Source organism: Colius striatus, chromosome 3 (assembly GCF_028858725.1).
Source record: "Colius striatus isolate bColStr4 chromosome 3, bColStr4.1.hap1, whole genome shotgun sequence".
NCBI classification, from domain to species: Eukaryota; Metazoa; Chordata; class Aves; order Coliiformes; family Coliidae; genus Colius; species Colius striatus.
In genome coordinates this window covers 11,958,466-11,984,554 of record NC_084761.1, presented here as the reverse complement: position 1 = coordinate 11,984,554, position 26,089 = coordinate 11,958,466, and the positions used below count along the sequence as shown (strand labels likewise).

The 26,089-nt window shown below is 39.8% G+C and overlaps 1 protein-coding gene across 12 annotated transcripts in view; it reads right to left on the bottom strand.

The window, feature by feature from the left end:
- The window catches only part of SUN1 (Sad1 and UNC84 domain containing 1), a 33,183-nt gene extending 7,589 nt beyond the window's left edge, over positions 1–25,594 (bottom strand). The window contains exons 1-12 of one of the 12 annotated variants that reach the window (XM_061994377.1): positions 25,505–25,594; positions 14,291–14,387; positions 8,665–8,856; positions 8,131–8,321; positions 7,010–7,036; positions 6,714–6,905; positions 4,892–5,014; positions 3,809–3,892; positions 3,378–3,488; positions 1,887–1,985; positions 1,139–1,232; positions 971–1,029 (exon numbers count right to left, since the gene is read on the bottom strand). In XM_061994377.1, the coding sequence (XP_061850361.1) occupies positions 971–1,029; positions 1,139–1,232; positions 1,887–1,985; positions 3,378–3,488; positions 3,809–3,892; positions 4,892–5,014; positions 6,714–6,905; positions 7,010–7,036; positions 8,131–8,321; positions 8,665–8,856; positions 14,291–14,367 (1,249 nt within the window). In that variant the 5' untranslated portion in view covers positions 14,368–14,387; positions 25,505–25,594. Of the gene's footprint in view, positions 1–970; positions 1,030–1,138; positions 1,233–1,886; positions 1,986–3,377; positions 3,489–3,808; positions 3,893–4,891; positions 5,015–6,713; positions 6,906–7,009; positions 7,037–8,130; positions 8,322–8,664; positions 8,857–14,290; positions 14,388–19,070; positions 19,372–19,450; positions 19,475–20,606; positions 20,981–21,273; positions 21,297–21,329; positions 21,438–21,937; positions 21,997–25,504 lie in introns of those variants that run through there. The other 11 variants (XM_061994379.1, XM_061994388.1, XM_061994376.1 and 8 more) reach the window with 11 other exon arrangements.
- Positions 25,595–26,089: the final 495 nt, after the last annotated feature.

Below are 26,089 nucleotides of genomic sequence, written 5' to 3'. Positions count from 1 at the left end.
TACCACTCACACACAGGTGTATAGCAGGCAACTTGAGTTTATGTATCAAGACATACCCTTAATCTCATATTACTGCTTCTTCTCTGGGACCTTATCTCACTTAATGATTAAGACAAGCCACACTCACTGTAGGCAGATGCAAATACTGCTCTTTATCTCAATGGAAAATATCTTGTCTTATACCCCACTTACTACATACCACATTTCACGGTATCTAAAACAAGTTAGGGGAAACTTAAGCTTCCATGGAAATAATCTAGCATTTAACAAAGATTACACTTATTTTTGCAATATCTTAGTGAGGAGCGGCAGCATTTTCTACACAGGGTAACTTCTTCCTTTCTTATGGTCCCTAGTACAGAGGATTTTGAATCCCTACTGAAAGAGAGGCTTCATCTTCTCCATAAAGTAACTACAAGTTTCAGACACACAAACACATGAAACTCTTTCAGAAATTGCCCAGCACTTTTGATAAATGTTTTAAGTCGAGTTTACTTAAAGTAGATAGCTCACCTCAAGTATTGTCAACTATCTGGTCTGGTTAATAGTATTTTAAGCTACTGAAACATGGTCTAGAGCATCAGAAAGACTTAGGATGAGTTGGTAAAAGAACTTAATCAGTTTTATGGAGACTGATAACAATCAAAGCAATCAGTCTGCACCCTACTCTTTATGAACTCATTCCTAATACTATAAGGGAGGTAAACAAAAAAGGGCCTCTATGCATTTACTTACTCCGTCTAAAGAGCTATATGAAATAAAATGAAGAGCAGTCCTTTGACAGCATAGGGAAAGCTCTCTGCCTTGTCAGTACTTTGAAAGCCTGAATTACTACCTAGTTCAAACACAAACTTGCTCTTTTTTGCTTCTGCATCTTCTTCAAAAACTGGAAGTTCAAGTAAAAATGCTATTTTTGAACAGCTGTAGTAAGCATTCACCAATCTGTAATAAAACTAAGTGATTTACATACCTAATAGAAGCAGGAGTGGAATAAGAAAGAGTAACAGCTTGTAGATCTTTGGAAGGCATCTAGATAAAGAAAAAAGTTTACAAAAAACAATACAGTTATGTTTTATTGGTTTATATTTTAAGTGGGTAAATAACTTGCTCACAAAGCATTTTTTCAAAGGATACACACCTTCTCAGAAGAAATACCTTGAGAAAAGACATCAGAGTAACAAGTTGATACCACCCAGCTCTGAGCAACCTGAACATGCCAGAAGCTGCCCTCCCTAGAAGACAATATGGTAGCGTGGAATGTCATTACTGTGGTACATGTTCAAGAAACAAAGCAGAAGCATATGCAACTGTAGCCAAGAATACTTTGCACAGCAGAGAAATGCATGAGTACAGGCAACACATGCAGCTTGTAAATATCTAGATATCACAAGTATGACAGTATTAAAATATCAGTTATTCGATAAAACCAATAGTCATGCAAAAAGATTAAATGCTCATTTGTTATAACAATGCCATCTTGCCAGAAACTCAGTATTAATATTTCAATCCAAGTTATCATGCATTGAAGACCTTGGTATGTTACAGAAAACACACAGATTAGCAGCATCATTTTTTGCCAAGAAGTATACTGAGATAAGAAGTGACCAACAAACCAAATACACTCCATTGTTCTCGACACCCCACATTCTGTGCTATTCATGCTCATTCCCTCATAAAACAGTCTGGTTAGTCTCCCACAATGCCTATGAACATAAATATATCTTCTCATTAAGCATATTTTAGTCAATAAAGTAGCACATGCATTTCAAGACAGAAAAGCTACAGAATAAGCATAGTGGAATTAGTATAAGCCACATACTGCAGATGCCTAGTTTGTCAAAAAAAACAGGCCACACACACACACACACAGAGATTAGGATAGTAACCTGGAGAAAGAATGGCCAGCCAAAGTAGAGACACCACCTTCTGAGACACAAGCCATCCCGTTGCTCCCACTGTTCGCAACACGTGAAGCATAAAGTAACCTAGATTATAACAAATTAGCTCTATGTGGTAACACACATAAATGATCTGAAAGTTCTTTTGCAGCCCATGAACAAACAGACTCAGTCTCCTGCCCATGACATATTCAGCATAATTTTAAACCATACCTTTCTTTAATCTACAAACTTGCTTCTTCACTATTTAAAAGCAAAGCAAGCCACTGATAAATATGAAGTCAAACATAGACAATTTAGTAACAGAATTCTCACGTATAGTAGTTACCAGAAAGATCAACAGCATCCATATCATTAGAATAGATAACTCTTCCAAAAACCAAAGTTTACATTTTGTAGCATGTTTATCTAATATTGCCATGCTAAGTACAGCACAGAATAGCAAAAAAAAAAGTATTACCATAGAAGCAAGTTTTAAATATATCATTACTTTAAAAGTACCTTGTTTTGAATTATACATCAATTTTTCTTTATCTAAGTTCATATGTAGAAGAGGGTACAGCTAAAAATTAAAAGTCCCAGTGAAAGAATTAATGAGGTCTAAGAAATACTGACAAATAATAGAAAACATTCCCAACTAAGAGTTACAAGCAGGAAACTTTCATTCAACTGAATGTTTCCAAGGATCTTCAGTAGTTTTGAGTCTCTTAAAAAGAGCAAAACCAACAATAAAAATGAACAATGCACTGTAACAAACTGCTGTAACTCAAAACCCACTGAAGACAACAATTACTATATCCAAGACTAGGACTGTTTGTTCTACAGAACAAACTGCAAAGTATACACTTAGAAAATAATCCTACATTTTTAGATTAGCGGATATGTCTTGGTTAATCTGAGGGATTATAGATATACCAACCCAATATTTTGCAAAGCATTTAGGTGACTGGAGTGTCTCAAACCATTTTCCTTTGCTGAATAAAGAGCACTCAACAGATTCTCGATGCCTCTGCCATTCAAGCTAGGGAACGCTCATCTCACAGGGAAGATTCTATCCCTATATAAGATTCCTGTAAAAATTGACTACCACTAGAACAAAAATAAGATGTTAAAAACCCTTCATTCAAATAATCTGCATACCGATACCTCATACTTTGCTTTCACTTCAAGGCAGCTTTTGAACCAAGTATACAGATTTCCCCAAAGTGCAATAAATTACCAATCTGGCTTGTTCTAATGTAGATTTATGTTTTTGCTAAAACCTAGTTTTTACTATTAGGTAAGAGGTGTGGCAAGCTTGTACAAAAGCCAGAATCAGAGCAAGAAGTCAGAGAGGAAAGGAGTTAAGTAAGTTAATTTTCTAGGCATTTCAAACTTGTAATCTACTTTAGTAAGTGAAGGTAAAAAAACCCAAACACAAACCAGTGTTAGCATTGTGAGACTGTGATGCAAAGTAAAAGAAAAAAGGTCCAAGTCAACCTGCATAAGAAAAGGTGTGCCAAATGGTCCTTGCTACCCTTTTAGCCCATGAGGATTGCATGTGGTCTGTGGTGTGTATTTCAAGATGTTTCTTCCCCTTACAGTCATCACCTGTTGGTTGTGGTAACAGTCGGTTAATGGGATAAAGTAAAGATCAAATCAAAATTGTTACAAAGTATCTTGAACAAGTTAAGGTCACAGTGTCAGTTATCAAACCAAAAACCACTAAGCAAACTTCAATGGAACAAAATTGCTTGGGGAAATATCACAGTACACCGGTCAATAACTATTCTGACTCTTACATCTAAGTTGCAAACCAAACATTCACCTTCTAGCTTCCATACAGTCACAGTGCATCTTAATATCACTAATAGAGCAACAATCTGATGTATACCCCAAGGCTAAAATATACTATCAGTCGTTATACTTACATATTGATTCCTCGTTTACACCAAGATGGCTATCTTCTCTGTAAAATTCCTTTACATTCATGCTTCCACAGTAGTCTGAGTGAGCTGCAACACATTCAAAGAGATACACAGGCTACAGTTTAAGTTCAAAGCTTTTGATATCTGCACATTTTAGTTATCATATGCAGATTTTAGCTAAACTGGCTTGGTTCCCTATTAAAGCCAGGTTACTCAGAAGAAACATGAAAATTATCATGGGAGAAGCCTACTATGTGTAATTTATTTTTTTTCCCCCCTCTTCTTTCAATGAAGGCTTTTTTGTTAAAAACTTTCTGCTTCTTTTCAGACAGCAAAGTTAGTAAAAAAGCCCCTGTGGAAGATCTCACCAAATCTTGAGTCCCTATTCCCATCGTTCTGTCAAACAGCCCAACCATTACACCTCTGTGCTGGTTTTACCCAAGAACTTAAAAGGACTGAGAAGAGAGCACGTGTAAGTTATAAAGCACTGATACAGAACAAAGTTTTACTCACACACAAAAATCAATTACCTTTTGCCTACAGCAATTCAACTTCACTCATAGAGCATGAATTAATATAAGAAAAAGCACCAAAGACAACATGAACATTTTCAGGGAAAACAAGATGTTGTTTTGGAGCAGTGCACAGTGACGACAGTAGTTTTAGTTTTGCAAGACAGATCTAATCAAGCTTTAAGTGGACAGTAGGCTTAAGGGTAATAAGATAGTCAAAACCTAAAGACACTGAGAAGTTATGATTTAACACTACAATACAAAGCAGTTTTTAACTATCAACTTAAGTTTCTCAATTTGACCATTACCTTCTACCACTTCACAATAAAAATCAACACATGAATCTTAACCACAACACAGATCTCATCTGTGAATTCCAGTGCTTCCAAAACAAGGGAAAAAAAATGAAAAAAAGAGTAGCACAACTGAGAAAAAAAGGAAAAAAGACAGGAGCCGGTCAAAAGACTATAGAAAAAGAATACCAGAGTGTCAAAGGTGAAGCCCATAAGGAAGAAAAAGTAACACACACACTCTGGCTTTGTGTGGAGACTAAGGAAGACAACTGAAAAGGTACCTTTATATTCATAACTCAGCTTCAGCAAAACCATTTGAAATAGTTGCACTAATAATGATGCAAAAGATGCTGTGGCATGTTTGACCAGTTGCAGAATCCTACTCATGTAGAAATAGGTTCCTCCTATTGAAAAAAAACAGTGTGAACACAAATTGTTTGCCTACATAAAGATGTGCTTCTATTCTCTGGTGACCACCAGCATGTGAAAGAGTGAGGATTAAGCAGAGAAAACCTTTGTTTAGCCAAGAGCATAAAACTTAAGCAAGTGTTGTTTGAAAAGCCTGGATACGAAATCTCTGCTGTAAAATTGAGTGTAAGGACTACACATCCTTAGGAAAACATCTTCAAGACAGAATGTATGACTTCAGCAAGAACATCTTTTCTTCATGAGAACTAATCATTCTAAATAGCAATGAATTCCTTGCTTACATAAGTCAAGATTTCTCAGTGGTGTGAGCTGTTGATACTGGTTTTGTGGGTCACAGATCCAAAGAGCCAAACTACATTCTTGTTGCATTTGAAATGGTGAGGATTTTTCACCTTCATTTCTCTGCTTTTACAGTGGAGTAAGTTACTGCAGTGACCTGCCCCAAATGCTAAATACAGCTTTCTTCCCATGGTGCTGAAGAAGTCCCCCATACTGATGCTTTCCTTCAGCCACATTCCAAAACCCTGCCATGATTGTGTGCCCTTTTCCCTATTCTCTCCAAGTTTAACTCAAACTACTGGATAAAAGTTAAAGGGAATGTACAAATATGAGTTCTTTGAAAGTTTTTTTTTTTTAAAAAAAGAACAAAACCAAATCAAGAGCACAGAGAACAGTTTTCATACAGTGTCACTTTTAGTTCACTAAGCTAAGCCAACAGAATTCCTACCTGTACTTGCCTGGAAGACATACCTTATAGTCCAAATGAACTGATTTTTTTTGCAATTGAAAACACATTTCATTCCAGAACACCACATCTATAGAATTCCAGAATTGGTTGCTTTCTAATTCAAGGACATCAAGAAAAAGTGATAACTAAAGACTACCGACCATCAAGAAATTCAAGATGCTGTATAAGAGCCAGGCACAGTCAAGACATTGAGGATGAGTATTCATAGAACATAAGTTTCTACCTTTGCAAGGCAATCTATTTACAGAAGATTCATTTGGTTTTGAGCCTTAGGAATGTAATCACTAGCAAATTTGTTTGGAATTGGTTTTTTCCAGAGTTCAATTTTTCAAGTAGTTGAGGTTTAGCTTCTAAACAACACTCTAATAAGCTGCAAGGTTAAATGAGAAGAAAAAAAACAGAGTAGAAAGAAGAAAGGTATCTCAGAAATTTCTTGAGTATCAGAAGTACTGCAAAGACAGAATTCTGTTCAATCTTGAAAGTTTGTGAAAAAAAATTGTAACTGGACTGTATAGAAGAAATTTCTATCTTGAAAATCCTGACCAAAAGCCTCAAACAGACACATATCTATCCAATATCAGACCAGGAGACTCTTCTGATCATTGCTGGTTTGCACAGCAATTGTTTCAAATCAGTTTGGAAATATAACTTGTTAAAGATATCATGGCGTTTCCATTTTAAAATTGTTTCAATTCCTACAGCAGCAGTGAAAAAAAAGTTGGTAACTATGTGTCAGAAGTGAACAAGTACATCAAGTTTTGACTGATATAGGAAAAGGTATTTAATATAATCTCTAGAATTTAGTTACTGGTAAATTTAGCAGGGTAGGAAAGTGCTTAAGTAAGACTACATAGTGGTATACCACTCTGCTATCCAGTTAACATAACACAAGACAAAGAGAGATAACACAAGAAAAAGTAACATACTAGATGCATGTTTCTGGCTCTTGTCCCTTGAGTAAATTCTGGAAGATGGCACATGAGAAGTTGAGTATGCTGTAAGAACCTCTTTCCGCTCAGAAAGCATGCTGCAGTCGCTGCAAGTGTAGCCATTGATCATTGTGGTCTGTGTTTCTGCTGTTGCTATATCACCATTTAGCATCATTGTAGTATCACTACCTAGCAAAGCAAGAGTAGAACATTCAGTGCATTGATGTCAACATTACGACCACTAATTACCATTAAATAGAACATATTTAGAAGGGAAAGAAAAGTGTAGTTACCTTTAGGGTCACCTTCATCATCAAGACCTTCAAAAAGAGAAAAAAAAAAATTGGTCACAAATAAAAACAAGTCCCATAACTAACTAAGATACCCAAGATGAACTTGGAAGTCCCATTTATTTTAAGACTACAAAGAAAAGCCACTGTCCACCATGTTAGTAGATCCATATATTCAGACATTAACGTAGTGGGATAATGATTAGTGAAAAGCATTCTACTATGGAAGAGGCAGAGAAAATAATATTGACAACTACACCTTTTCTTAGCTCTCACGTGACTTTAAAGCACCTAATTATAAGCTTATGCTGTTTCTGTTGCTTGGTAACTACTTCTGTATTTGAAGATTCTGTTTAAAGAGCCAGATAATCTAGTTTAGAACCCATTCTACTGAGATTGAAACAAGTCTTCACATTAGGACTCTGGGAAGGTCAAAAGCATATTGACTAGGAACAAGTAGTCTGAATCGGGAGATAATAGTAAGCTCTTGATCTTCTCCTACACAGTACTTTACATAGATAATACTTCATGTAGACAAATCCCGTATTTTCCTCTTCAATGAAGTAATCATGTTCCAGAAAAACATACCTGCATTTACTTGCAAAAACAAGCCCACCAGTCACACACAAACACCCTTTCAAGAAATCCTGAAGTGCCACTAACTTGAAACTTTCAGATTAAGGTATGTTAAGATGAATCATACTTCTGCTTATAAACAAAGCAGAAAATGCCTTTAAACTTGCTTGTCCTTGGGCTTTTTAATGTTCACCATTCTTCAAATACAGTACTCTGTACATTTTAAGAAAGTGATTATAACAGATAAGTACATCTACACAATCTATGTTGTTGCATCACAAAACTGTATACATTTAACCAGCATATTAACTTGACTGTGCAGCATGTTCTGATGTTCACTATGTCAGTGAATCAAGTTTACCCACTGGACTGAATTTCCAGTAGGCATCTTAAGAAGCAGACACCTACAGCAAAAGATTATACGCAGACATCCTTGAGGGCAGGAAGGAAAAGCATGTAGGGAAAAAGAGAGAGATGTAGATCTATGTTTATACACATGAAGCCATAAGCAGTTCAGTCAGATATAAGCAATAGCATTGATTACTTACCCCAGAAATGATCAACTTCTGTCTGTTCTCGAATCAAAGATTCATCCAATACAGTGGATACCATTGATGCCTCACTGGCATGGCTATTGAAACTGCTTTGGCTAAAAATGGAAGAGCTGGGTAGATTTTTCCTTGGCGTGTGTCTTGCGCTGCCAGATTGCTGATTCATACTTTTGCGTTGCTTCACCATCCTAGGAAACAAAGCGAAGGCAAATAAGACGTAACACTAGAGATGCTAATTTATCTTAATCTCTCACTTTAAATGAAAAACAAATCAATGTGTTTTAACATGGATGTGACTTACGGACAGCTCAAACCAAGTTTCAAAGAAAATCCTCACACTCGAGCATCTACACATTTGCAAAGCCTCAATTGCATACCATGCACTGAACATAATTTTCAAAGTATGGCAGTAAACACTGAGAACAAAGGATAAAATGGTAGGTAACCTGTGTTTGTACCGCCAAGTTCAAACAAGAAGTCTCAAGACTAAATAATGAATTAACTTGTGACAATTTAAAAAAAAATGCTTACTTAGAAGACTGTTCTCTGAAGGACGTATTTCCGACATAAGAGCTGTCATGGCTATCTTTCCATGCATCATCTGATTTACTAATTCCCACAGCAGCTAACCGTAAACTACGTCGTGACATTCTTGGTGAATCAAATACTGGATCTATTTTATTTTCAGTCTCAAAATCCAAAGCAGATGAAGAATAACTTGAACTGCAGCAAAATAAGAACAGCAAAGTTACCAGAGTTTAAGAGAAAATTTCCCCAGTAACAAATAATGCCCTTCAGTTAGTCCAAGTTTCCATTAAGAGTAGTTTATCCAGGCTTATGAAGCAATTCCCACAAGATGTGCCAAATAACTGAAGAGTACAGAGATCTTCAAGGTTCTCTCAAGCAATTCATATGACAAGTTTAACAACTGAAATAAAAATCACAGTTAGAAAGAAACAATCAGCATGGAAACAATGTTTGAAGTTGAGTCAGGACAACTATTAGTTATACAGCCTCAGACACATAGTTCCTTTTGAGAATCAATTTGAGATAGGAAGCCCTTCACAAGACACTTCTACACCTAGCAAATCAAAAATGCTGATGCAGTTTAAGATGTAAGGTAAAGATTCATTTATAGTCATATAGGTTTACTTTTTTGACAACTCCTTGTTTTGAAAACCCAAAGATCCATATGCCACACTACTCTGAATTTCTATCTCCCAACAAAAAGGAATTTCTTCCCTTTAAGATACTTAAAAGATTTCTTTATATTAGTTTAACTACCATTAATTTTTAAAAAGTGCATTTAAAAGATCTCTTAACTCTGAACATATACAAAAAATATTTAGTGTCTTTCATCTGTTTTTATCCTATGAAGGCAAGTTTACATGTAGACCAGTTTCACATCATTACCCCAGTAATATACATCACACTTTTACACTTGATTCTCTCACGATCTCCACGAAAATTTACAATGAAGACAAAGCAACACACGGTAAACACAAACATATTAAATAGAGGAGTCAGTAAGAAACACTGTAACAGAAGCTTAGCCTAAAGTAGAAGAATCATAGTCAGTTTATAATAGTCTGTATTTGAAATGGAAGGTTTCCCTTTCAATAATACATATAAACAGCTACCACAAAACATTTGTGACAAAGCAAATTCATAGAATCATAGAATGGTAGGGTTGGAATGGACCTTTAGAGATCATCTAGTCCAACCCCTCTGCAGAAGCAGGTCCACCTTACACAATCATCAGAGATTCCAGAACATTACAAAGTACTAATACCATACCTATTGTGTCACTTTGGCATACAAATGGCTTAACATCAGGATGCCTGGTAGCTAGAGCAGTGATTTAATTTTGGCAAGGTAGGTGCCTTTAAAACAAGTTTCTTGACTGCTCTACAATGCAAAGCTAAGCATGTAAGCTCAGACTGTGCCAGAGCACATGAACTGCATTTCTTTCAGATTTAAAAAAAATCTAACCCAGACAATGCACTGCAGGAAAACATCTAGTTGCTCCAGCAAATGGGCACTCAGCCCACAGGACTAGACCAGAGCTTGCCCAAAATAACTTCTCCAATTGCCTAGTAGTACATGAAAGTGATGTCAGGTCTTTGGCACTACCTGCTTGACCTTATTAGCCTGCCCTAATGCTGCCACATGCAGTGCAATCCTGTGCAAGGCAGGAGTCTAAGCGCAGCTTAAGACAAACCCAGAATACATAACAACATACATTATGCTTATTAATCCTTGCTTACATTTATATGAAAAGGAGAGAGAAAATAAGCCTGGAGTTATGTGAAAACAGACTTAAGTCTCCCTTTGGTTAGGTACAAAAGGATGTAATTTTTACAGTTTTCAAAACTATGAAATTTAGCTAGTCTGCATTCTGACTGATGGGAAGTGAGAGCAAGGGTTAAATATGGCTCCTCCTTCTGCTCATTCTGAAAGGGTCAGAGCCACAATAGTTTACTATTGAGTCCCTCCCTAAACAGTTGTTTCAGAACTCAGTTTTGCTATTTACACTTGCCACTACACATTTGTTTTTCTTCATCTTCACCCAGTGTTTCTTACAGATACTCAATTCACAAGACCACAAAGTACACAGGATGACAGCTGTGACCAGCCTCAATTTGTTTCTGTTTATGAACACTTGTTATTAAGTATCTCAATGAGCATTTATATCAATTTTGGGTTGAATACATAGCTTGGAGTTGGGCTCTAGGATCTTAAAACATTATCAAGGGATCTTTTCTCTCTTGCTTATGCATAATAATTCACTTTCAGCATGAATAGAGTTATTATCTGTCCTCTGTCAGCAGGACAGTACCTAGAAGTCTCCTAATTTGCCATCTCACTTTCCATGCTTTGGAAAGTGGCCTTTTTCCCTTCCACTGAAATGATCAAAGTAAAAAATCCTCTGTCTTTCCTTTCCAAGGACAGAAATGAACCTGTGCATAGATGGGAGTCCTATCCAGTATGTGCAGCTAACCAAAAAACATCTTTAAGGTTGGATACAATTAGCCTGCACTCCTGGATAACCTACACAAATGGTGCAGGTTCTGGTTCCTTCCCTTGACAATCAGCTCCCACGGCTGCTGTCAGATCTGTTGACTGGATATAGTCTTGTATTTCCAGCTTCTTAACTATTACCTTGATATCTCCTTCACCTGAGCTTCTACAGGCTAAGAATGTCCTAGACCTCAGAGGGTTAATTTTCAAGTAATATTTCTAAGTGGAACAAGAACACAATCTGCCAATTTTAGCACAGCTATAGTTTTGTCTGTAGGAACTTAAGTGTCCTTGTAAGTATCCCTTGGAATGAAAGGGGCAGTAAAATTCTCAATTATTCAAGATAAGTATAATACACTTAGATACCTATAGCTAAATAGAAATCTTCCAACAGGGATGGAAGGATATAATCAATATATGAATATTCATCTGTTTTCTGACCAGGGCATTACTTACATTAACTGACTAAGGACAGATGGGTTGTAAACTACCTTGAGTTGTGTAGCTATTGCTTCAAACAATCAGTTCCAGAACATACAAAACCAAGTGATTTGATTCAACTGTTTTGCAGAGAATTACATCCTGATTTAATGCTCTGACACAAGAAAAAAAAAAAAAAACAACCTCCTAACCAAATTCTTAGCAATTTAATTCAAATTTGTGAAGAAAAAGTGTTAAAGGTACCCAAACTGACAAAAGCAACACAACTGAAAAGACGAGTGATTAAAAGGAAAGCTCAGCCTGAATAGGGGGGTGTAAATTATATGTTGACAAGTGGGTGAGATTCACAGGTTTTACTTGCATTTTGAGGAGGATAAAGGTTATTTAGCTATGTCAGTTTAATCCTTTCTGATTTAGGCTGTAGGAGTAGAAGCACTATAGACAGTTACGAACAAACAGCAATCCCAGTAAGTATTAATATAAATTCTATTAATAGGTCAGAGCCAACTCTATTAATAGCTTTATGGTATCTAACTTCACTGCACTTCCTTCTGCAGTGCTTCATGCACAAGCCAATTTTAAAGAAACCCACCAACAGATTTTGTAAAGACTGAATTATCAAGGCAGAACAAGCCAGATCAGGATGAGAGCAAAATAAACACAGGTTGGGGGAAGAAGAGAAGGAATGATCTTCAGTATGAAAATATTTCTGATTAGCAACTCTGCCTAACTCATCCTTTCTTCAGATTCTTCAAATACTGCTTGACCCAAGGTAGGAAGAGCTACATCAATAATACATGGCATTCTTCACAGATTCAGCAAGCAGACACACAGCAAGAGTCTGCTCAAAAGACTGTAGTTTACTCTCTTGATACCCCGAAAGTAGGCAGTGTACTACATTTCTCCCCTTTATTTTAGTTTTTGAGGCTTCACATAATTTGTCAAGATAAATTTTTAAAGTGCTTGCTAATCATTCCTTTCTACACAGAGAAGAATCACAACAAATTAATTCCAACATTGTTCAACTATACCCGCCTTCACCAAGTCACTTCTTGAACTTCAGCTTATCCAGCTGTATCCTTTTCTGAATACCTACAACCTAACACAATTTAACACAGCAAAACAGGAGGCCAAGAAGCTTCCAGACATGTAACAACTCTCTCCTACAAAAGTCTCTTCACAATTTTTCAGTTTTACAAAACAATTGTCTTAATTTACAGAGGAAGTCAAACATTCCAGTTGTCTCCTACCCTCCAGACTTCAAATAGGATTTACCATTCTGCATCTTCCTTTCCTGGCAGGTATATCTTTGCTCCTGGGATAGTCTTGTTTGCCTCAGTGAGAAACAAAACTATTTTCTGACAAAATAGCAGGCAAGAAAGAAAACCCAGCTCAGAAGGCTTTAACCACATATTAGTTTAAGCAAGCCATTACTAACACTCTTGAAAACACACACACAAAAAGGAAAATCAACTGTAATTTCGTAAATTACTACAAAGACCTACTTATTCCTGTCTGCAAGACAGATTAATTGCTGCAGAGAATATTGTACAGTAGAACATACTAGCATCATTTCAGAGAAACGTAACAACTAAGGAAAAGAAATAAAATTAGATGACAATTTCAGAGCTTGTTTTAAAGAAAAACGTGCTCAGAGAGACAAATCACTGTCTAAACAACCTGAAGAACTCAAATTTACTTTCATTGCTCACAGTATGGAAAGTTATCGTCTGTAAAACAAATATTTCAGCCACTCTCTAAGGCACATCTACAACACAGAGCTAGCTAAATCCACTTAGTAATATAACAGTGAATCTGCTGGCTGATAAAAGGCACACAAATCACCTTTCATCATCAAGCCTGCCTTTTCTTGAAGTAGGTAAACTCACTTGTATTTGGCCAACACTCAAAAGTTTTCCTAAAAATTCAGGAATAATTGCAATTTAAGTAATCCAACACAAAACACATCCCAATTTGCAACAGTATTGACACCAGAATATAGCTACAAAATCCCCCCATGATCCCAAACAAAAACTGACGATGCTACAGTTTTAGAGTACAAAAATGCAAGAATATTATTAGTGCGTTCTTAATTCTACAGTTTTGACAACTTCTGTTTTCTTGGCAAGTAAACAAGTATTCTCTAATCTAAATACTATATTTTAATACACATTAAATACATAATAACAACTGACAGGCATAGAATAGAAAAGCAATTTCATCCCAGCAGACAAAATGACATATTTAACTCAAAATTCACACATCACACAACAAGCAGTTTTGACTGAAAAAAGTAAATCAATACATGCCTCTTCCAGAAAAGGTCCACACTAACAGCAATGATTGCATATCAGCGTTTTAAACCAAAAAATGGTGCCAATTTGCAAAAGAAAACACACACACAGAAACTAAGACATACCAGAAAGCATCTAATTTTGATGACATTCATAGAAATAAAACAGGAATTGTAACCAGGCGGAGACTAGTTATCCATGGCAACTAATAAACACTGAGTCATTATTGTCCTTGTTAGTTTAACGTGTATTCTTTCTTCCACTTAGGTCACAGCAGTTATTTTCAAAACAGACTAGATAAAACATGCCTCTTCAAAGAAGTCAGCTACTTACCATGCAAGCTAAACTCTCCAGAATCAACATTCATACTAGTTTCTCTACAAGAAGAAAAGAGTTCTCACCTGAGTGCATATGTATAGCCAGTGTTCTCTGGCAGACAGTGGGGAGGAGTGTACGTGTGTAGACGTGAAAAGTCCATGTTGACTGTTTCAAATCATACTGTAAAAGGTGAAAATAAAGTAATGCAATGACTTAAAATTACGTCAAGTCAATGTAAGAGCCCTTGCATTGTTCAGCCTGTGTCATGAAGTATTGAAATAAAAAAGGTACTGTCACCAGAAACATGGAGCTCTCAGTATTTTAGCAGCATTGCTGCTAGTGCTAGATATTCCTTATCATTACCACATGAAGCTCAGTGTATTTGTGACCACAATTTCTTTATGATACTCTATTTTCATCAGTTTCCGATGTCTTTGGGAACATTACTGTAATATGAGCCAAGCTCTTATCACAGCTCTACTACAACACTTCCACAGGAACTAAGTTATACTAGTATCCCTAATATCTAAGTATAAAAAAAATTTTGAAAATGATGTAGCCATGCTCTCAGAGATCTCTTCACAATGAGTTTTGCTATGAAAGCCCACTAAGCAAAGCACAGGCTGCTCTGTGCAACCAAGTTTTTTACATATAGTCAAATAATTTTACTCTACAACCTTTGAACACCATCCACTAAACAACAAGAGAGTCTCACATAAAATTTTGATATGTGGTATGGGTTAATTTATTCTTGTCATAAAAAACCCTGGCAGAGGAGCTAACTGCAAAATGATTCACACACACAGAATTAGGTACATTTTCCAGAGTGACATCCAAAAAAACACCAAAAATCACCAACACAAAACCATCCAACTAACACTTGTAAAACTTTCCATGTGTCTTTGAAAGGTATTATGACTTCAGGAACAAAACAAAACCTGATGGTTTTGTATCAAGAAACTTGCAAAGCTACATGTGTGACTACTTGTAGTATTAGATGCCCTTTGACTTTCAAGTTCAAAATTTTTGCAACAAATCTTGAGTCCTCCTCAGTTTTATTTGCCACAAGAAGAATTTTGCTTTTCTACAGAAGATTCTTTGATAGTAGGTTATTTGTGACTAATAAAGAGGGATTGGGCTATCCTGGATTTACATGGTTAGCAAAGCAGAATCCTGACTGTTTTCAGATTATCTCCAGTTCCTGTTTCAACAGAATACTCCATACAACCGTGATGACATGTCTACTAAGGTAAAGATATCCGTAGTTACACTTTAATTATTAGAATCAAAATATCAACAAGCATATCTTTTGAGATATGTACTTTGCTATGTCAAAAATAAATTTTCATGTGTATTGTTACACATATATAAGAACTAGAGCAAAAGCAGTGACAGGTACCAGTTACAGCAGCTCAAAAAGAAATCTCTACATGTAACATGAAAATGCTCTTAGTCCACCTGCAGCTCCAAATCCTGACGTCAATAAGGCAGGAGGATATTTCTTGCAACTGAAGACAGTTTCCTCCTTTTTTTTTAAAAAGTAAAACTTCAAGGCCTAAACATTGTCATTTTCTCAATGCAAGCATCTCCCATGCATTTGTGGGGTTAACAAAAAATAAAGTCTCACTTCTGCTATTTACACATTTGTCTTATTACACAGAAAGCATTTCCATTAAGCAATTTTTCTCTACACTTACTCCACTTGTCCCAGAGCCATAACGCTTTCACTGGCTTGTGTATAAAATTTGTTGTTTGTTTAGGGGAAGCTTAAATCAGTAGTGCGGAAGGTATTAACAAAGCAGCCTAATTCTCTTGCTAGAATAAGCAGCAAATACTACTAGAATACATAACTGCTGCCGTATTTCAACAACAAGTAAGAGCTTCTTTTAGAACATGGGAAATGGGGACCAGAGAGATTTCCTGTTAATGAGTGGAAATAGGGTGAATTTCAAGATGAAAGCTGTCGATAACATCAGATAGCAATTGTTTTGAACAACAGCAAAATAGATTTCTCAGACATAGGCCTATCAAAATTCAAAACTACAATTAAGGTTGATATGTTTAAATTGGTCCATCCCAACAGAAAGATTTTGAAACCTCTGGATACTTTCCACTGGAGCTGAGCTTGACTAGCACATATTTCATCAATAAGCTTAGTTTTTAAATGGCAACTCAGTAGCTGGTATCATGCCTTTGTCACCCAGTGATGTTTTCCCACAGGGAAAGCTGGGCTATGCCAGTGAGCTCTCACTAGCTACCCAACTCCTCCCTCTGCTTCTGCTACCCATATGGGCAGGGCAACGGCAGATTTTGAAAAATAACATATTGTCTGTTTACAATCCCTTCTTTCCCCCTTCCCCAACAGCTTTCTCTTTACTTGATTTCTGAAGAAATCAACTGCTAGAATTTACATTGTATTTCCTATCCTATGAGGTTTGAAATATATCATTAAGTTAGGGTTAGATAAAATATGCACTTGACAATGGCACTGCTAACTGAAAAGCCTCAAAGGTATCTATGCATAGTTCTATTAATAGCTTGGTTTCATTGCACTAAGATCTCCAGTAAAGATAACAGGTTGCCATCTGAAGAACCACATAGTTAGAAATCACTCTTAAAAGATTTAGGGGTTTGGTTTGATTCACTTTGTCTGATGTCTGTCTAATGCTCTAAAATTAATTCAGAATCAAAGGGAGTAAAACTTTACTCAGTTCTTCAAAGCAACAAAACAGGCTTAACTGACTTACACAGAATTTGCAAATAATCTTCAGAGATAATCACAGTTTTCCAAAACAGGCATCTGAAATTTACTATGAAACTGGGTTTTTCTAAAAACCTGGCTACTAGTTCAACAGCTTAATTTTAGTTATCCAACTTTTCAAAATGAAATCCACAAAACAAATGGCCGACACAATTTCTTTAGGAATATTCTACATATTTATTACAGCAGAACTTTAAACAGGTCAGACCAGGGGTGGGTGGAGGACAATAACTTCATCCAATTTGTTCACTCATGTTTACCAGCACTCCACCTTCCACATACTAATTCTTCTCACTTATGAAACTTTTCTAACCGGATCAGAAAGAAACATGCTAATAAAATACTTCGGGAATTTAAAACCATAGAACTTGGCACAGAATCTGGGAGACAGATATAGTGCTCAGTTTCAACATTCTGGGTGCCTAACAGATTTATGATTTAGGCTTTTAATATCAGCTTCGATGCAAGCATTCCTGGGCCCAAACTTTTAAGTAGCCCTTTTTCCTTCTTCAGAAGCCCATAAATGTCTACTTCTAAGTACTAAGGGATGTACAGAGAAAGAACTAGGCATACATTTACATTAAAAAATGCAGTAAGTATACATTTATAAGACAACCTAAAGGCAACTAAGAAAAGCACACATTTTAGCTAGAAAATAAACCTTACAAGCCGACTTCCACATTCCTGCAGAATTTGCCTTTTTGGGGAAGCAGACAACAACAATCATTTCAAGTATTATCTCCTCCTTGCAAGTCAACTGGATCAGTGTTATAAATCATCAGAGTAGGACAGGAGAAGAGGCAGATTCTGACTCGGTCATTAGACAAGGCTGCACATGGACCCTTGTAACCAGTGCAGGAGAATTTACTTTTACACAGAGCCCCTTGGCTGTCTCCAGAGGATGTGGGCTACAAGCAGCTGAGTGGCAAGAGACTGCATCACCACCTCATCAGCCTGTTTATCTGAAAATCTCTCTAAGAATCCACCAGCTTCCACGAAACCCTAGTACTATGGCAGCAAACTTCCTGGCCTTTGTGGAAGGTGACCCGATGCTCTGCAGGCTTTTTAAGCACAGAAGCATCAAAAGGAGGGGCAGCAACAAATACACATTATATATACACTTCAAGCACCTGGCAAAGGTAAGCACGAACTCCCTCTTTTGCGGTATACAGACTTCCATAAACATATTACCTAGGCACTTCCTCACAAACACACTTTGTGACAAAGGAGCTGTAAACTGCTACTTCACAAATGGGACCCTGTCACGAGAAGAAATATTCATCAAATTGCCTGTTAAAGAAGGAGAAAATCTGCAAGAAAGCATGTTTTATTTTTTACAAGAGGTAAAAAGTATAAAGCTATAGAGAGATGTTGGTAGTGCTACTTCAAGTAGGACCTATTCTATCCCTACCTTTTAAAGCAAAGTCACTATAATTTAACACACTAATGCCACAAAAGTTGAAGATACTTTTGGGCAAGTTATTACTATCAATGCAACAGGAGTATGCAGCCCTACCAGGTTCTGAGAGCAAACCATTTTTTACTCATAATTTCAGGGGGTTTTTTCTATTGTTATTCAGAATAACCAATATAAATATTGTTTTTGGTAAAAAAAGGGCAAATTCCCAAGTAGATATACACCATAAAGAATGTTTCCACATACCAAATTAACTAGCTTAAACAGGCTGAAGAGCAATGAGCTCCAAGGTAAATCAACATTAAAAACCACATTCTTGAAACATTAGCATTCCTTTAAAACAAAAAACAAGCAAACAAACAAAAATAATCCCAAGTCATAGAACTCACATTTAATACTGTATGTTACCACTGAATAAATACTACAGCCAAGATCCCCAAACACAGGTGTCAAACTGTAACATTACCAACAAAAAGAGGTTCGTTACAAAGCGGTAATATTGCACATCCATATTACATATCCTTTAAATGGCTCCGAAAAGGAAGGTTGATACAAACCAGCTGTGGTGAAACAATAAACAGACGTTCGTTATTTACATACACAGCCCCTGAAGCACGGCATGGCAACAAAGCGAGCCGTGTTACAAGCTGGCAGCCTCCAGCCCACCTCACAGTTCGATACATACAAGGAGTTCAGCGTACAAGCCTCGCCAGGCCGCGGCATTCAAAGAGATTCGGCGCTTTGCTCCAGGCCTCCCCCGTCAAAGTGTACAAGCTGCCACGGAACCGAGGAGCCCCGGAGCGCTGCAGCCGCTCGCTCAGGCCAGGCTCCGGCCCGGCGGAACCGCAGGGGAAGGGCGGGAGGCGCGGCCAGTGCCCGCTGCCGGGGGGCGAGGGGCGGGCAGCGCACCCGCAATGGCGGCGCGGGCTCAGGCCGGGCTCCCCGGCACACGGGACATACTGTTCCATGCCACACCGCGGGATCCCAAAATGGCTTCCCGGCCGCAACAAAGCCCGCAGGATCCCCGAGCTTCCCCTGTCACTCAGAAGCAGCGTTTGAACTCACTGGACGCTGCCGTCTCGGCCAACCCCCGTCCATTAACCCGCCGGGCTCCGTGCGAGAGGGTCCCGCGGCCGGGGCGCTGACGCTGCCAACGCGTCGCTACACGTCACTCGTGTTGATTTTAACTGTACGCTCACGGGCAGATAACAAAGGGCATACTTCACGGCTTGCACTCCTACAACGCTCCACTCGCCCCATGAAACCACCTCGGTATTAATCTAACAAGCCAAAATCCAACCCAACATCTCGTTATAAACAGGAAACATCTCGTTATAAATAGCTCTTCACCCGAATGCCTGAAGAGTGCACAACTCCTACAGTCACCGAGTCAAGTAGCATAGATTCAAAGAGATATACAGATGGGCCACATTTACTAATACATGGATGTAAAAAACCCTACAAAGCTTGCCAATGAAGCCCTCCATACACATCACAACAAAAAAGTCTGAAACTAACTTGCATAATATTATGAAAATCAGCAAACAGTGATACACCCACATAGGTGAGTGGGGGGATTCGATGCCAGCCTGGTAATTCATCAGAACCATTAGCCTGGAACAGTCAGCTGCAAAACATCAAGACAGAAAATTTGTACAAAATAAGTGAAGATTTCACTTCCTTTTTGTGTAATGTTAAGCTGAAAACCAGATGGCGGGAGAGGGAGGTTGCAAGAACTGCACACACACAGAAACTGGAATTTACTAGGTAAGATTAGCCTTTCCTGTAACTAACAATACCTTTTAAAAACAAACAAACATAAAACAAGACAAGCCACATAATTTTTCTTTCCAGCAAACAAAACCTCTTGAAACTGTCAGAAAACAGGCACTGCCTCTGAACAGTTTCACGTTTCACATATTTCTATCCCTGTGGCTACTGAAGAGCAATGAAACATGACCACCACATCAGGAACACAGGTCTATCATCTCAAAATAACCACAATACTGAAATATCATCTCTCGCTGTAAAACTACAAGTAATCACTCACTCAATGAGTGATGGCAAACTCTTTGACTGTAAACTCTTGTCTATTTAACAACACTTCTCCCACAGAAGCAGCTTACTGGCACCAGCTGCCCTGAGGTGACAACCCGGGGACAGTGAAGACAGGTTTGGCTCTACCCAGCACCAGACCACAACATGGATTACAGTACATTACCTTTGCACTAAAGCTCAGCAATTGCAAGTGAGCGCCGCTACTACAGCATACTTATCAAGTCTTTCTAAATCAGAGAGGAAAGCTGCAGGTTACAGTCACTTCTGTCAAGAAAATGCTCCAACTGCCAGGCCAAGAAGCTCCCAAGCAAGCAGACAGCTACAGCAGAGATTTGTCTCCCTCCTTCCACGTTAACAGCGCCGATCACAGTAACTTGGGGCCCTCAGGAGAGATCAGCATTTGACCCAGCAACTCCAACCCGCTCTCCAACGCGACGTCCTGTCGCCCTGCTGCCTTCCTTGGACTCCTGCCCGAGCTCAGGGAAAAGCCGATCTCCCGCGCTGCCCAGAGGAGGATGCCGACCGAGACACGACGCCTCAAGGGCTCCCACGCGCGCCGCTGCCTAGCGCGGCCCTGTCCACCGGAGCCCGCCTTACCCGGGATGGGACCGGCCCTCGCGGCAGGAAGCGGCAGCGGGTGTGCCAAGGCGGGAACAGGCGGCAGCTGCCGCTAGTCAGCGGGCAACGGATAAACGGGTGACGGGGGAGGCGCCGAGCACTTCGCCCCCTGCCCCGCCCCGGGCAGGGAAAACGTGGCCTGACCCTTGAGGGAAACGAGAGAAACCCCCCCGTCCCAGTGCGGCCGCGGGGAGGGAAAGGCTCCCACTCACAGGAGACGGCGGAGAGGAGGCAGGCCGGGGCTGCCGGTGCCCGGGGCGGCGATTACCTGGCGCCGGTGGAGGGAGGGAAAGGCAGAATCGCCGGTGGAGCGAGGGCAAGGCAGAATCGCCGGCGGCGACGACAGCGACGGCTGAGATTGGCCCGGCCCCGCCCGCTTTGCCGAGGCCGCCGGGAGCCTCCGCCCCGCCCCGCCCCGCCCCGCCCGCGCGGCGCGTGCCGCCAGCGCCCCCATCAGCGGCCCGGCCCGCCCACCAGTGTAGCCGCCCCTCACACGCCACCCCCCACTCCCCCCAGGCCCTCACACACTGTCCTTCACACACCGCCCCTCACACACCGGCGCTCACACCTCCTCTCACACACCGCCCGCCCCTCACACATCCCACTGCTTCCCCACACACCTCTCCACCATACATACATGCCCCGCACACACTGCCCCTCACATGTACCCCCTCACACCGTGCCGTGCATCTCGCGGCTTACTCCCTCCTCATCTGACGCCCCTCCATGACAGCACTGCCCCAGCTTCCCCGGGGCCGCTCTCCCCAGCCTGCCGGCGGCTGCTGCTGAGCTGTCCCTTGCCTCAGCTTCCCCTCTGCAAAATAGAGCCGTGGATACCCCATGAGGGAGAAATGCTCAAGAAATGAGGAGCATTACCTCTAATTTTCATTCTGATCCCTGTTGCTTGGATCTTTTTTGACTTTCTTTCCCAGTATTTCTGCGTCTCCCCTTGCTCTTCCCTTCCCACTCAGTCTTTTTTTGATGTTCTTTCCCTTTCAGTTGCTGCTCTCCTCCCAGGGTTCTGGCACTTGCCCAGCACACCCAGCTGCTCGGTGGGATTGCAGCAGTTTGGACCAATGAGCTCTGTCGGTGCCAACACCAGGCGACAGTAACCACCGGGCAACCTCACAAGAAAGAAATGTTGCGTGCCTGCTTTGGGCTGAGAACCCGTGGTGTGAAACAAGCCACATTATTCAAATATTTGGGAAACTTGTGCAAATACATTCAATATGAAATCCGTGTCTGAGTCACGTTTTCTTAAAACTTTAGTCTGTGGGCAAGGACGGTTCAAATGGCAGTAAACAAAAGAATAGGGAGCCTGCCATTTGAGAAACCGTAATCGGGCCTAAAACTGGTATGTACTTCTACATGCAAGAGAAATGACTGGGTAATAAATATGTTATTGTCAAATAAATAAATGAGTTGTATGTACTTGTCAAGATACAAAATGGGTAAAAGCATAATCCTTAAGAAACAGAAAAAGATGCAAAATAAAGACATTCAATTAAGACATTAGCTGATGTCAACACAGCACTGATTTTAGGCAATACTGTCTATTTAAAAAGAGCTTTGCTGTATCTATGTGAAAGTTTTAAGATGCTGTAGCCAAAGTTAAGCTGATCCCAGTAAGACTTAGAAGCCGGCACATAATTTGGTAAGATGTGCAGCCCCTCACCAGTCACCTCCTCCCAGCACATGGCTGAATACTTTGCAGAAGGGCAAAACAATTTTCTCTACACTCCTTCTCTTTCTTGTCTTTAGAGCAGATAATATCAAACAGCAATGTCCAACAGCTTAAGACAGTCAGGGCGAAATCACTTCTTAGTTTAAACCTCGTTGAAATTCTTCAGTGGAGTGAGCCAAGGCCCTCTTGGGGCTGTTTCTCCCCCATTGCCCTGGAGCCCAGCCAGGGCAGGCTGTGCTCTGCTCTGGCAGGACAAGGCATGTTGTGCTCCTTGGGCGTTGCTCCAGCTTCCCGGGCTGCTCTGACTTGTCCTGAGCAGTTGTTTTTCCATCAGGACCAGGCCAAGAGGCTGGAGGAGGACAGCTTAGACTCAGCTCTCCCTCTGCTCCTCAGCTACGAGGAGCAACAGAGCCTTTGACTTCTACGATTTAAGGGAAATTTGTTTGGATTCTTCCATGTTTCAGAAGAAACTGCTTTAGGGCAAACAAAAATTCAGTTTTTCAGCATCCAACAATGAGCCCTGAACATGAAGTGGACTCAATTTTATTAGCTAAGCTGAACTCTGTAGAAAAATGGTCAATAAGAATAAAAATCCATCATATTAAAAATGTTTCAGTTTTAACACTGCAGAGGGTAATTAGGAATTTAGGGAAAAATTTTTCTTAACTGACACTAGGTATAGGGAAACTGCAATACAAGGCCAAACCAGTCCAAGGTCCAGATTTCTCTAGTCCTATGAGTTCTTCTCTTCCCACCATGATTCCTGTATTATTACACCTTCCCTTCCCTTTGTGATTCCCACTCCCATTCCAAGTGCACTGCCACACTCACACTTAGCAAACTGGTTCTGCTCTGTATTCTGGTCCTTGATATCAAAAGGTTCAGGTCCCCACAGCGATTGAAGATATGAACCAAATGTGACAGAAACCAGTGCAGTGAGGTGTTTCTGACTGGTTATACTGGGTACAGGGCGTGGTATGCCGCTGTGCAGGTAGGAGAGGGTGAAAGATTGTACTTCCTGGGGTGATGGAAGGCCAGCACTTCATGGGTATGAACATTCCCAGTGCAGGGGTACCTGGAAGCACTGGGCAGGCTAGGGGATTGTTGGGCATGGGACAGTGCTGTGTAATGGGTCAGTGAGGGGACCAGATCACTGCTTCAGAATCTGAAGGTGGTCAGGGTGAAGCAATTCACGGGGAGCTCAGTAGCAAACTGGGAAAGGGCACTGTGGCAAAGCGTGGTGAGGACATGCTGGGCAAGGGGGATGCTGTGGATTTGTTCCTTAGCATGAAGAAATATAGTGACTTTTATGTTCAAGGCTGGGGAGATGATCATAAATATGCATTAGTAAGAAAATCACCTAAAATACTTGGAAGTCTGATTTCTTGCTCATTAAAGAAAAAAGTTTCTTGCCAGCCACATCACACTTTATGGTGAAAATCATCAGGGCCCTTTCCCTGCACCATCATTGCTGTTGGCCATACAGAGCAATTAGGTTATCAGTTAAAAGGGGGCTGCAAAGCACTTCAATTTTGCCACTGGATCCTGCTCTCGTCCTGACTTACAGGGGATTTCAGACATTAACAAGAAAAGCCGATTACACGCAAGGCGGGCCGACAGCAGTCGTTCTCACGGCTTTCATCTGCTGCCTCATCTCAGTTACTGCAGTTTGTCAGCTTCCCTGGGGCATTGATCCCAGTAAATGGACACAAGCCTGTTAACTGTAATTTTTGTTGATCCTTCAGCTGCCTAATAATTAAGACTTTTTGGCTTTATTTTTCTTTCTCTTTTTTAAAAACATGGTTAGAGCTCCATATAACTGTCTGAGGCACAGAACAGTCCATTAGGTATCCATCAGGACCAGCTCTAATCTACTCTTCTAGCCCACAGCTGGTCACCTTCCCATGCAGTGATCCTAATACAGGCTCTGCAAATGAAACAGAAACTTGGCTCCTCTCAAATCAGCGTTTCACTTCCACGGGCCAAGATGTTACTTTATATCTCAGGCAATGCTCTAATAGGTTCTACTTGTGCAGACAAAGGATTTCCTGAGATAAAGCCTATGTAATAGCCCATCATAACACCAATCTAATCTATCTATATATAGAACAATAGCTGTAATAAATATAGTAAGTAAAATAATATAGTACAATACCATAAATATTGTGGTTAACTAAAACTAGTATATACTGTATATATACACTATATATAGAGTATATAATATATATGCTATATATACTAGTAAAGTTTTACTATGGTAAAGCTATGCTATATACTATACTAGTTATTTCTGCTTATTTCTAGTTATAACTGGAACGTAATGCTATAATAGCTTTATTAAGTTCTAATAGTTCTCCATGTAGAGCTTAGACTAGAGTTCTGATGGGTTATTTTAGATTATAACAACTTTCCAGTGACAACCAGCAGCCAGTCTCTGGGGAGCACACTGCGTACTCAAGCAGATAAGGTGCAGTACTGCATCTTTACTCCAGGCTCAGCTGACACAGCAACCCGTCTGCAATCTGCCTAATGCATTTCTGAGGAACTCAGCTGATTGCCTGTAAGGACGGGCAGGGATGAGAAGTGGATGGATCTGGGAACACACTTAACCTCCAGCCTCTCCTAAAAATGCTCTCTGATGGAGACTTGTAAAGTGTAGGTGCCTCATTTGACAGTGCCCTCTCAATGTGTAATTAATTGATGTTATTTAAGGTAGCCAAAAAACATTTAGATTTGGTTAGAGAAATGCACGCACTCACCAAAAATATTGCTGAGAACCCAAGTCCCAGGATCCTCCACAACAGGCCTTCTGGCTTACAAGGACGAAGACAGAAACACATCTGTTCGTCACAGGAAGGGCAGGGCTAAAGCCTGCTTATCTAAAGAGTCTGAAAGTTAGAGATAACTGGTTTGCCCCCAAAATTGTCCTTGCTCAAAAGTTATGTAACAAATATGATCCTTGTGACATTGTGTAATGCACGTAAATAAAACTGAATACATATAATAGCCGATCTAGCAAAGCAGAAAGAAAAATAACCACACATTTCAATTCTGTTCCTACTGATGCAGCAAAAGTTTGAAGTTGGAAAAGTTGAGTCTCAAATAAAATAACTTAAAAACCCCAGGCTCATGCACCGTCCACAGGACACTTGATAACAGTACTTCTTTGTGCAGGGATTTGAGAGGTTTGGGTTGTGTAAATTGAAGTATGGTAAATTACAAGCAGGGTCAGCATATTGCTGAAGTCACAGCACCACAGAACGGTAGGGGTTGGAAGGAACGTTTAGAAACCATCTAGTCCTGGGTCTAGGACACAGTAGGGCATATCTGGATTGTCACGTATG